A 13,028-nucleotide genomic window follows, 5' to 3' on the forward strand; every position below is an offset into this window, starting at 1 on the left:
AACATCCTAAGGCCAAATTAGCTCCAAACTCACTCAGTAAGCAGAAACTTCTGAAAATAACAAGCATCAGTCCTAACTTTAAGACTCCTAAGTTTTTTTTTTTATCCAATAATAATTCAAAGCCTTTCAGTGCTAAAACTAGCTCCTCAGTCTGAGAGAAGTTAGACACAGGACTCCTGAATCATAAGACCTGCTCTGTCAGTCAGCTGCTGCAGGCAACACTCCTCACTGTTAACATTTTAAAAGCGTAACTTTAAAATCACACTGAGGTTTAAAATACCAATAAATCTTACAGAGTGAGACATTCTCTCTCCCCCAGTCACTCATTTTAATAGAAACACACAACTCTATTTTTAAACAGTGTATTTAAAAAAAAAAAAAAAAAAAAATCTATTTTCACCATGACCGTAGTGACTGTTAAACATGGAAACATTAGAATTTATTATTCTAATTAAATAGATTACATCACTATGCAATAACTTACATGCTGACATATGCATACTCATTCCAAAAAGTTACACCCAGCAGCAGTACTGTCCTCTTTTTGTACAACAGTTACCACTAGAGGCCAACCGTACAACATTCCCTACTCATGAAAATACATGTTTATATGTTCTGAAGACTGACAAATACAGTTTGAGGTAAGTTATGTAACCAGCTAAAGACGGACACTGTCATGATATATATTTTTCTGTCATCTTCCAGGAGCCGGAGTGGAGGTCCAGGTCTGGTGTTGATTTCATTATTGATGGAGCAGTACAACAGAGCTGCGATTATGCACCAAGTCATGGAAGTCTTTAAAGTGTTTGTGAACAGTGCAGGTTATCGCCGGATGTCCTTGTCCAAAAGGTCTTTGGCCTCATTGATCTTAGCAGCGAGATACGGTGACCCACCTGCACACACACACACACACACACACACACAAAAACACCTTTTAGTCTGATATGACATCATTTAACATTAATACATAGGAATGCTCACCCAATTTCTGGCACATTTCAGCATGTGTATCTGACATTTGAGTTTTGTCTTTGTCATTTTGAGGGTCAGAGATAGAAAAGGTAAACGGAGGTAAAAGGAAACCTGTCCTTAGTTAAGCAGCAGTTGAAGTTTACCTTTATCTGGATGGTTCAGGACCATGATCCTTCGATGGGCATCACGTACCTTGGCCTTAGTGCTGACTGGGCTGCACATAAAATGAATAAAAAAATTCATGTGATAAATAGTAACACACACGGAGAAAAGGTAAAACAAACAAAATATTTACTACAACTCATTCTATTACCTGATGCCAAGAATGAGGCTGGCCTCTCGTTTGGACATCTTCTGCTCAAAACCTCCTTTGTAATACGACGAGAAAGCCTAAGGTGACAGAAGAGCATTAAATGCACTGATTATCAACAGTCTGAAGATAATTAAAAACTTTGGAATGGATTACATTTAATATTTGTTAATTTGTATTTTTCCCCTAAAGTCATAAAATGTGAAACAATGCCAGGCTTTTCCCTGCAGATCTAAATTTAAGGTATCTCAAGTGTTTCTTTAAGCCATCTACAACTCTTACAAAAAAATAAAAACGCATCTTAAGTGCAGATAAATTTGCAATCTATCCATATAACAAACAACTGAAAAGTGAGATGGAAAATCTATTAGAAAAAGACTGGACATGAATTGCACAGTAGACCCTGATTAATAGGAGGTTAATAAATTACTCACTGATGTGGGCATCTTCTTGACAGTTTCGGAGAAGACTTGTCCAAGAGGCTTCCACAGCTGGAATGCATAGCGGCCTGAGAATCAAACACAAGACACATGAAACACATTCATAAATTAAAAGGGAGCACCAGGAACAAATCTGTAAAGAAAACTTCTCTTGCTTTAGAAAGTGTATAATAATAATAATAATAATAATACTTTTGAAGGCAGAGTAACAATTTGAGTGATGGTAAACGAAAACCTGGAGAAGATTTCCACACAGGCATATCCAGAGAATATCATTTTGGCAAATTACTGATCTTACATCAAACTTTTCTTACCTGCAAAACCTGCAGCAGCCACACCAAGACCGACTGCGATCAGAGTTCCTCCCTGTCACCAAAACAAAACATCCAGCAGTTACCACCCTGGGTTAGGAGGGTCATATAACACAGCTAGATGAAGATTTGTGTGGCAGCATTAGTGTGTCCTGTATGATTCACTGTTGAGAAAGCAGCAAGCCAGTTTCTGTCGCTGTCTAATAGATCATATGTTCAATAAGCTAAATCAAAGGCTCTCTACCCAAAACCACGAGTCAATGACTGGCCTTGACGGTGACTATTAAACTCCCTGATTTTGTTATTTCAAAACAGTTGCACTATAGTTGCAGATTAGATTTCTGTAAACGGCTTTATTGTCAGACTGATGATCTAAATTAGTCAGATTGTGTGGTGTTAGATACATTAAAACTATACTAGATTTAAACCTCAATAAATCTTTAGATTACCTAATTGTGACTAGCTAGTTACCATGAATGTTCAGGTGAGGTTTACCTGACTCATGTGGTTTAAACGGTTCTGATTTAATAAACAAACGTACTGAAGGCTTACACGTATCGGCATATTGTAGGAAATGAGACAAAATCAACACCCAACAAATTCACTAGTTGTTAATGCATCTGATGCAAGAGCATTGACAGGCCGTTACATTAGCGGTCATTGAGGTTACCTAACACAAACTTTAGCAGGTAAAAACCATCTTGGTTTAGTTTGACAGACTCCACAAAGCTCCTCAAGGTGACGAAAGATACTCACCAGCCGTCTGTCTATCTCTGCGTCGCTCCTTGCCGTTGTTTTTGGAGTGTATTCAGCATATCGCATCATGTCTCCTCCATCCATGGTCACTCCGCTGCCGCTCGCCATGTTGTCTCCCTGCTACGTCACCAGAGTTCATCCGTCTTGTACCTTTCAAAATAAGACTCAACTGCTAAAGCCGCTTCCTGTCAGAAAATAAAATGAGGGTTTACATATTCTGAGATAAATTGTTAAATACTATAAATACTATACCGCTTGCTATTTGGAGTTGACAATTTTGTGATCTTTAAGCTACTCTAATCAATATTTTTGAATAAAAATCCCCGTCTATGTGTTCGCCAATGCTGGATTACCAAGGTGCCCACAGACCCCAGATCCCTTGGGGCCCCAAATGCTTCAGGCTTACTACATATAATTTGGGTCTACATAATTTGGCACAGTTTGCTAACTTAAGCACATTGGACGTTAGACTGTCATAAAAACTACAATAAAAGTGTCCTGGAATCTGAAACAGAAGAGAAAACAATCGATTTTAATTTGAAAGAAAAGAAATCTGTGTGCCCTTTTTGAAGACCTAATAATTTTGTCTCTTGCTAAAACAATGTTAGAGGCCAGTTGTCATGTTCTGAGCAAATCTTTGTCTATGTGATCATAAAAATTAAGCTCAAAATCAAACCTTGCTGACAACTCCAGTACTGAACCTTGAGGTGAGATTGTTTGTCTATAGCTAATATTCACTGTGATTTTTAAAAGTTCTGTTAAGAGGATTCCTGAATTTATTCTGGTCCAAATTGAATAAACACGTTCCATTTCACATGAATGCCACTAGATGGAGCTATTGAAAAGTGAAACATGAAGTGCCACAAAATGAGTTTGTGTATTTGCACAGAATAGGGAAGGCTTCTGGTGAACAATATTTACTGATAAATATTGAATTTTGTGTGTTGCACTGGAAGTTAGCAGTATCCAGTGTCATGTTTACATGTCTTTGTGTATATTGTGTTTGTATTTATTCTTGCCTTGCTTTATTTGTGGCTGGAGTTTATTTGCTTGATTGTTTTAATGATCTATATTTGCTTTTGTTATGTTGTTGTTATTAGGCTTTGTGTTTTCTTGTCGCTTCATCGGTGCTTAGTTGTGCATTTTATGTTCGTATTTATTATGCTCTTATCTTTTTGCCAACTGTTGCATATGTTGGTGAGTTTTATTTGTTTGCATTTGTGCTTGATTTGTATTTGTGTTTGCACTTTGCACTTGTATCTGTGTGTGTGTGTGTGTGTGTGTGTGTGTGTGTGTGTGTGTGTGTGTGTGTGTGTGTGTGGTGTGTGTGTGTGTGTGTGTGTGTGTGGTGTGTGTGTGTGTTGTGTGTGGGTGTACAGGTGTACTCTGTGGCCCTTGTGGACCCTCGACATGATTAGGGGTCCAGCAGGAGTCTCAGAGCAGGGAGCAGGAGCGCACAGGAGCTGATGGAGTCTTGAGCCTGGAGCTGGTTTCTATTGTCCCCAGTAATTGGATTTGGTCTGGGAGGAGAGATGACTGCCAGTGAGAGCCTACGATCATTAGGTGTGAATGAGACGTGTGGTGCCAAGGCTGAACACACACACACACACACACACACACACACACACACACACACACACACACAGATTGGTATTGTGCTGCTCAATAGACACCAAATACACACACACACACATGTCCACACTGCTCTGGTCCAAACTGAAATTGCTGTATTTATGTCAAGCAGCAGTCTACCTGTGTTTTCAGATATTTCTTTTAGAAGCTCACCTCCTCACTAAAACATTATAATAAACAGGACAACAGCTGAATCTCTTCATCATCCTCTTATGGTCACCTGCCGCAATAATATAGCAAAACTCACTGTATTTCTGAATGTTTCATGAAGCAAGACTAGGAGTTAAGACAGGCTTACTGTAAACTGTAGCTTTTTAGCACAAAACTCAGTTTTTTTTTTCATAGCAGTGGCTTTGTTCCTTCACCTACCTGCTGAGCCAATTTGGGACTTTACTGTTAACCTGAATGTTTGGAGTTGTCGTTCATACACCTGTGTGAAAGTACCGAAAACTTCTGCTTGTGTTCTGCAGGAGTTGAAGGTGAAGTTTGTGTCTGTGTAAGTGGGTCTTCATGAGGAGAGGGCAGGTCAAAATGTGCCTCCTCACAGGGCTGGCTGATTGTACTGCAGGTAAGCAGTGGCTGTGTGACGTTTGGAAGAGAGAAGAGAGGATAAGCCTTTTGATTTATGTGACAGTCTGAGATTATCATTGATAAAATCGTAAGAATAGGAGGGTTGGCAATTTTTTACATATATAAAGGGGTGCACAATGAGCATTAAGCTTCATGGAGTAATGCTTTCTCTTAAGCAGTAACAACAGCAGCACTCTTCCTCATAGACATCTATAGCATACCACTTAGGCTACTTGTGTTAGTGTTTCCTCCTATGAAACCTGTCAGGTCATATAACCAACATGCAGCAGTTGCGTTGGAGGAGAGCAGATTAATTGCAAGTAAAAAAAAAAAAAAAAAAAATAGCCTGTGTTTTTGTATGTGCTTGTCCAAGTTAATCAGTGAGGGAGAAACATTTTACTGAGCACACACATACACGTGCAATGTTTCCATGGGGACCAAGCAGCCACTCTGTTCTTCAATAGCGGGTGAGTGAGTCGAGGTAGACGGCTATTGTGTTGTGTGTGTGTTCGGGGGTCGGGGTGGCGGTTCGAGAGGGGTTAGGGGGAGCAGTATTAAACAACACACTAGACAGATGAAAGCACTGCACATCCTTAAATCTAATCATAATTTAGTCATCACTAGAAGATGGTATGATCAAAATAAAGCAGGAAATAGGCAAGACTGACAGGACAGAGAAATAGCTGAGTGCATGAGTCAAGGGAAGGGAGCTGTGAGATTGCTGTTTGATAGAAAATGATGGATCCTCATGGGCAGAGATGGCCTTATTCCTAAAGCTGATGCTTATTTGTTGCATCAATCCCTATATCCAGGCAAAGGCACTTAGCCTGAAAGGATTTCTAAAGCTCAGATGTAGCTACACTGCTACAAAGACAGTGACTTAGTCTGAACCACTAAAATCTGGACTTCTATTCATGCCTTTTATATGTAAAATTATGACCAAACAAATTACAAAAGCTACATGGAAATAGCAAGTAAAAGGGCCAAAACGTAGCAAATTTTCTCCAATAAGCAAAAATGTTTCTAAAAACAGAAAATTATGTGTCCATTAAGAAATTTTGTGTTGAACAGAAAGCATGTTAATACTGGAATAAGATGTTCCTCCTCCTCCTGTTTTTTTTGTTGTTTTTTTTTGCTTTTGCAAAACATGTTTCCAAACATAACAAATTCTGAAAAAAAAGGAAGAGAAACATCAGAAGATCACCAGGATCTACCACTTTATATCTGAGACATGTAGGACCATTATTGTGCAACAATGCTACAGACAAAGTAACATAGTAGAACCCATTGGGGCGACCTGACCCTCCTCGCCTCCACTGTGCAGAACTATTTAGACAAAGAGCACTCAGAGAAAAGATGAGGAGAAGGGGGTCCATCTGGGGTTTTCTCAAATGGGCCTTTGAAAGCCAATAATGATATTTCTTGGATTAGACCTACTGATAATAAGTAATTGGGGCTTATATTTGGACTACTCAAATTTACTCTCTTCCTGACAAAACATCCAGATAATGATATTTTTGCCTTATTCTCCTGAGAGTATTTTGTATTTTGTTTGTGTGTGTTTGTGAAACAGAATTGATCATTTATCATGGAACAAAGTTAAAAAAAAAAAAGTGTGTAAAAGTATTAATTAAATGATTTCATTTTCCAGGGCCCTGTTATATTTGTAAATATATAACCAATTTGAATGATTGTTGATATTTTGGCACAAATCTGGTCATGGTTCACTTCGTTCATTCTCAGTTCAGTGTTCTTGTTTACAGTTTAATTTTCTTATTTACGAGTTCTTTTTAAATTCACGGTTTGTTATTTTTTTCTTTCAAATATTCTGGCCGTAAATTACCTTCATCGATATTACTTGAGTTCAGTCACCAAGTAATTGATTTGGCGCAGATTTTTATGACAGGACTGCCTAATATTCGTAAACACAGGGCCATGACTGAAGTTACTGATGGTTAATTGGTCTGACGTTTCATCTGCAGCCCTAGTTAGCAGGGACGTTCATCATGTCCTGTGGATGCCTGTTGAATTAAGCAGAATATCAAAATTATGCCTACTGAGCAATTAAACAAATTAAAGCTAGATTTGACAGGGCCTTGAGATTATGTGAAAAAAAAGTAGAAATTACTTCAGTCCCTAAACATTTTTATTCTTTTGTTTGTTTTTTTGTGTATTTGTTTGCATTTAAACAAACAAAATTGCAAAATAATTTTTACCTTGTCCTTTGGTTTCCGTGAAAGTCTTGGGGCACTTGTCCTCTTTGCATAATGAGCAATCCTGCCTTGTTCAAGCCTTTATATAGACAAAAACACAATTGGCTTGTCTGTGGAATTCAGAAAGAGTCTGTGGATAACTACTTTCCCTTTCACACTATTCAACAACTAGGTGGAAACAGGCCTCAAACAGCATTACAAAAAGGACCATGCAGATGTTTTCTTAAAGTCAGCTACACCTGCAAACAGAGCTAATACAGATCAAATTAATATCACTGCATATCTGTGATAACAGTCAAATGTCTGTTGATTTACAGATACACGTTTTTAACATCCTTTCAAAGTCCTTTATTGGCCCCACATATCAATTTAGCTGTTGTTGGAACAACAGGAGATTACAGGGTCCTTCTTGAATGATGTTTCTGTCTGTTGGACTGACACTTTAGGTGCTGGGGCAGCTTCAAGCAGCCCATTAGGGAGAAACTATTCTCCACCTCTGCTTTGTCCTCCACTCTCATGTCCTCTTGCCATCTTGGTAGGATTCTTCTGTCGAATGTGTTGGGGCAGACGTAAACCACAACCTTTCTTTGTGAGGCTAAAATAGTAGGGATTTTTTTCATTATCCCATTTCATGATAATGAAAATAATGGAGATGCCCTGTGCATAAATCCTATAACAAAATTGGCTTGATGCGTAATAAGAATAATGAAAATTACATTTAATATAGTCATGAGCTGAATGAAACAATGGTGATGAATGCTGTTGAGCTGGTAGTATAAGTATAATTTTGAGGTACTTGTACTTCTATATAGGCTATTATATACTTTTTACTCCAAAATATGTATTTGATCAAATACATTATGATTTATTATTAAAGGCTAAGGTTAGATAAGACTGTATTGACAAGCTGCTCAGCAGTATATAAAGTAATTAAAATTAGCCCCACCTTAAGCTGCACATTATGGCGATGTATAACTTAATCATCAAAATCTTCCAATAATTTCAAATACTACAATATATATGATCTAAAATGGGACTTTCTGCTTAATTAATGCTTCTACTTTTGGTACTTTCAGTATATCTTGATGCAAATACTTTTGTAACTTTACTTTTATTTGAAAGTATTATAATATTATAGTATTTCTGTTTTTACATGAGTAAAAGATCTAAGTACTCTCCACCACTGGTGCATATTGTAAGTAAACAACATTGTGTTTTATGTGTTACACGGAACCTTTATCATGAAGCCTCAGTTTCATTCGGAGGACTTTATCGGTGCTGGACTATCAAATGACATAATGGTAAACACAGTAAGGTGAGTCTCGATTTATGTTTTACAGCTTGTGCACGGCACCAGTTTCACCACAAGACAAATCCGGCCCAGATCCACGGATACGTGGTTTTAATTTGAGCGAGCGACCGGTTTTATCTTTTGTTGAAATGACATTATTCGAGGATGGAGAGATGCTAGCGTTAGCTGCTAGCTGACTAGCCCCGGCTCACTTCACATTAGCTGGGGATGAAAACAGGCCTTGTTCGGCCAGCTGTGGGGACAGTTCACCGATTTTATACATGTATACACGGTGTGTGTGTCGTGATAAACCGGGTCTATCAGCCAGGTAGCACTTAGCAGAGGTTGATGTGGCTAACCAGCAGGCTGACCGTGGCTTCACCTCTGTCACTGTTTACTGCTGAGATGCTGACTATGTGTTTATAGATATTGGAGCAGAGACAAACACACACACAACAGTGCCGAGGCTTGAATGCGGTTGTTTTTCATTTCTAAATTGCCGCTAGCTTCATTATTATCATGGTGTATTTGTTTAAGGATTTAAAGACATTATAAACAGATAATCCGCGTCAGAGCTCAGGACCAGTGATGTATTCAGAGTCTCCATATGAGCTATCCACTTTCTGTTTAAAAAGTTCTCATCACATTTTGTGTTGAAGTTCAAATTTGTCATTCCAGCTGTAAAAACATAAAAAAAAACATCTACACGATTTCAGTGCTTTAAAACAGTAAAATAAAATATGAGTTTGGTGTCAGTTAATGTGCATACAGCTTAGTAAATACATAAAACAGTGTACAGATTACATACATATTTACATAGTTCTCCTTGGTACACTTGTGCATTGTTTTTTAAGGCACTGGGCAGGTAGGCTGTTAAAAGCATCTTGGAGAGCTTGTCACGGTTCTTCTGGGGAGTTAGTCCGTCTCAGTGTCGTCTGTCTTTTCATGTGATCCCAGACTGACTCCATGATGTTGAGATCAGGGCTCTGTGGGGCCCAGACCGACTGTTGCAGGACTCTTTGTTCTTCTGGTCTCTGAAGATAGTTCTTTACGACTCTGTGGCTGTATGTTTGGGCTCGTTGTCATGATACAGAATAGATTTTTGGGCTGATCAGACGCCGCTGTGATTGTACAGCGTGATGGATGCAGTTCTGTAGTAAACAACGTTCAAATAAGAAAGTGATCAAATGGCAGTTCAGTCTGATTGTCACTCAGGCTAAATTATGTGTAACCAATGCAATGTATAGATTTATGCAACAGTGGCGGAAGTGGAACTTACGCTAAGTATTTATTGGACACGATCTGATTTGTCGAGTCCAGTGATTTGGCGGTTTTCCTTGTGATGACCAGTGTCCAGGTCATTTTTTAGTCATATTTTCAAAAATCATCATTTGAAGAGAGAATGGATTCATGCTTTGAGTTTACCTCATCACTGATCAAACTATATCCGTCCCAGCTAATGTTGGCTGTATTGGCCTGACAGCATGAGTGAGTCAACAGGAGTTTAGTGGGAAGATCGATGAGTAACTTACTCGATGACGATGCTCAGTGAGTTCAGAGCTGTATCTGCCGGCAGATGATGTCAGAGTAAATATGAACAATATGTCATCTCGGGTGCAGTGAAGTTTTTATTTTATTGTCACTTTTTTCCTCAATTTTGTTTGTTTATCATCTAATGGAAATGAATGGGAAATATAATTTTACATGAAAGTAAAAAATGACTTTTAAATAGAAATTGATTCTCAACAAAATTCATTTGAGTGTCTCAGCTGCTTCATTGTAATGTTGGTACTGTTTACAGGCACAAAATGCCTTGGCGCTATGCCGCAGTCGATTGTGTGCTTTTGTGTGGTAAGCTTAATGCATGCAGTGTAAGCTAATAAATCCCCAAATAAAACCCATAAAGGGCATTAAAATCACTGTCATATCTGCGTTAATATCCTGTTTTTTTTATTAACATGATAAATTGTAAGTATTCAATATGTTGGCCACCTGACGAGAAATTCAATTTCAGTGATGTAATGGCCTTTAAATAATTGATATGTGGAGAAAAGTAAAAGAGGCTGCGCTTTAGAAGAGAGGAAAATCAATGAGGAGGAGAGAGCACAAATGAGAAAGAAAGAGATACAGAGAGAGAGAGAGAGAGAGTGAGGGAGAGACAGAGACAGAGGAGTAGAGAGAATCAGAAGAGACAGGCGGTCAAGCAGATGGATGGGAACCCCACCCAGGCCTGTTTCCTCTCTGCCTGCCCAGTCCAGTGATAAGCAGCAGAGGAGGAAGTCAAGTATTATTTCATCAGGACATGTGAGGGAGGATGATCATTTCTATTCGCTGCGGAAGAACCTGTGAAGCTGCAGTGTCAGTGTGAGGAAGATGCTGCAGGTGGGTAGGTGGTTCGATGCTTAAACTTGTTAAACTTGAGGCTTCAAAACCGTACTGTCCAACTCTTAGCACAGATTTAAGGAAACACTTGGAGCATGAGCTGGTTTTATGTATAAATTAATCACAGTATGTTTTTCTATCAGCTGTGTTTCCATTCTTTGTGTTTATTTCAGAATGCTTCCTCTTTACTATTTCCTCATTCTCTCTTCCCTTTGTTACAGCCAAGCCACAAACAGTGTCCATCCGATGACCTCACAGCCACCTGACAGGCCAAAAGAGTGCCACTAATAAAGCTGACAGTCAGTTTTGGCTTCACATCCTCCAGAATTTGTCTCCGCTCCCTGAACATCTCAGACAGAGCAGAGGGATTTCACTGTTTTTGTAGCCCGAAGTGTGTGTATCTGGCTAAGTATCCTTTTGCCGTCCAAGTTGGCTCGATTTGGAGACTCTCAAGCTGCTGCCAGTCTTGTTTACCTCTGGCATCAAGCCGCAGTAGCTTTCTCCCTTGAGGTAGACACACATCATTGAAAAGGAAGACTAACCCTGGACGAGGGCCCTATCTCGAGGCGAGGAGCAGGACTTGGCTTCAGATATCAGTTTGTGAAGCCTGCAGACTGCTCGGATCTTCTTCACCCCTTCTTAGCTTGTCAGCATTCCTTAGACACTTGTATTTGTCCAGCTGACAGCTAGTTTGCTTTGTCGGACATGTGCATGCTGCTAACAGGGTTTTTGCGGCCATTTTGGAAAACTATCTAGTTGTGAGATTTACAGCTCAGGGGAAGACCCAGCCATGGAGGGTCTTGAGCAGCTTGACATGGTGGGTGATATCAGCCCAGCCTTGGAGGCCACAGAGGACTTTATCCACTGCATGGATGGGATACAAGGCCAAGGTCCGAGCCAGGCTCAAACAGGGAACGTCCAGCCTCCCAGGCAGCCGAAGCAGCTGCAGGAAGTGTCCAGTGCTGCGCTGGGGAAGCTGAGCTCCAGCGGTGTATGGAGCCTACTGGCGGGAGAGCAGCCAGAAGTCGGGCCCTTGGGCCTGGCGTGGGCCGACAACTTCAGCGTGTTGGGTCTGGGGATGGGCTTGAGGCACGGCAAGAGAAGCCGGGCGCGCTCCACCAACGACCTGGCAGCCCACACCAAGGAGTGCACCAACAACACCGCCAACTCCTCGTCCAACTCAGCCTTCAAGAAGGGACACAACCGGTCCAGATCTGACGTCAACTACCGGCCGTCTGCCTACACTGACAACGGACTGCCCACAGTGGACTGCAACACCCTGAAGAACATGATCCTCAACCACCAGCAAGAGGGTGAGTACACATACACATGAATGTGAAAGAATACCTTGACTGAGTGGTTTTTTTTGATTGAATCAAGAAATGTATCATATCACGACACATATTTATGTTGCAATATAAAATGACATATACCATGATATAAGATTTTATCCACATTCTCTTTCCCTATTGAAAAGTATTTGATGTTAAAGGTAAGAAAACTGAAAACTTGTCACTGTTACATCTCTGGTCTTCACTGGTCCAAAAAAGTTGTAATTTAGCACTGATATCCTGAAATATCTTCTCCTCTGGCTGTCATGACATACCATGTGATCAGAGCCATACAGAGTACACTCTGATGCCGTCAGATCCACTCAGGTATAAAACATATTGACACACACATCGGAAGCCTGTGGTAGTAAAATGAGACTGATGTGTTCTGATGTGTTGTGTGATGACCTCTCCTGGATTATCTAGAGTAGCTGGGTCACAGTTTCTGAATTTTTCAAGTGCAATATTTCACTGCTGTGGGCACCACAAACAAACATAACCACCGTGGCAGAAGTCTCAGCGGCAGACACATCAAAACCTTTAGATGAAAATACGACTTTCTGCAAAACTGGCACTAAAGAGAAGTGGGAAAATGTGTTGTATCATCTTGGGTGAACAGACTCTTTCCTAACTGGGCGTTTATGGTGTGGAGAGCTGTTGTTGCTTTGACTCATTAAACATGACGCCATGTCCTCAGGTGACAAACTCATTAAACCTGAAGTATTCCTAATTCAAGCCAAAAGGGCCGGCCCCTACCTGTCAGGAATATGTACACCTCCTCCTTGCTGCAACGCTCTGATCAACTGTCCATTCACTGGAA

General features: G+C 40.0%; 2 protein-coding genes across 2 annotated transcripts in view; one reads left to right on the top strand and one right to left on the bottom strand.

Moving 5' to 3' along the window:
* Positions 1-17: 17 nt before the first annotated feature.
* On the bottom strand, positions 18-2,914 carry dnajc15 (DnaJ heat shock protein family (Hsp40) member C15). Its single transcript, XM_022740559.1, has 6 exons — positions 2,790-2,914; positions 2,037-2,088; positions 1,717-1,790; positions 1,286-1,362; positions 1,116-1,186; positions 18-893 (listed from the first exon to the last, which is right to left on the bottom strand). Exons 1-6 carry the CDS (start codon positions 2,895-2,897, stop codon positions 823-825), a joined length of 453 nt encoding a protein of 150 aa, XP_022596280.1. The 5' UTR covers positions 2,898-2,914; the 3' UTR covers positions 18-822.
* An 8,634-nt stretch (positions 2,915-11,548) lies between these two features.
* The window catches only part of plekhm3 (pleckstrin homology domain containing M3), a 43,204-nt gene continuing 41,724 nt past the window's right edge, over positions 11,549-13,028 (top strand). The window contains exon 1 of the mRNA XM_022741113.1: positions 11,549-12,190. Within this exon, the coding sequence (XP_022596834.1) occupies positions 11,668-12,190 (523 nt within the window). The 5' untranslated portion in view covers positions 11,549-11,667. The remainder of the gene's footprint in view (positions 12,191-13,028) is intronic.

This window comes from Seriola dumerili, unplaced genomic scaffold (genome assembly GCF_002260705.1).
Source record: "Seriola dumerili isolate Sdu_G_001 unplaced genomic scaffold, Sdu_1.0 BDQW01000052.1, whole genome shotgun sequence".
NCBI classification, from domain to species: Eukaryota; Metazoa; Chordata; class Actinopteri; order Carangiformes; family Carangidae; genus Seriola; species Seriola dumerili.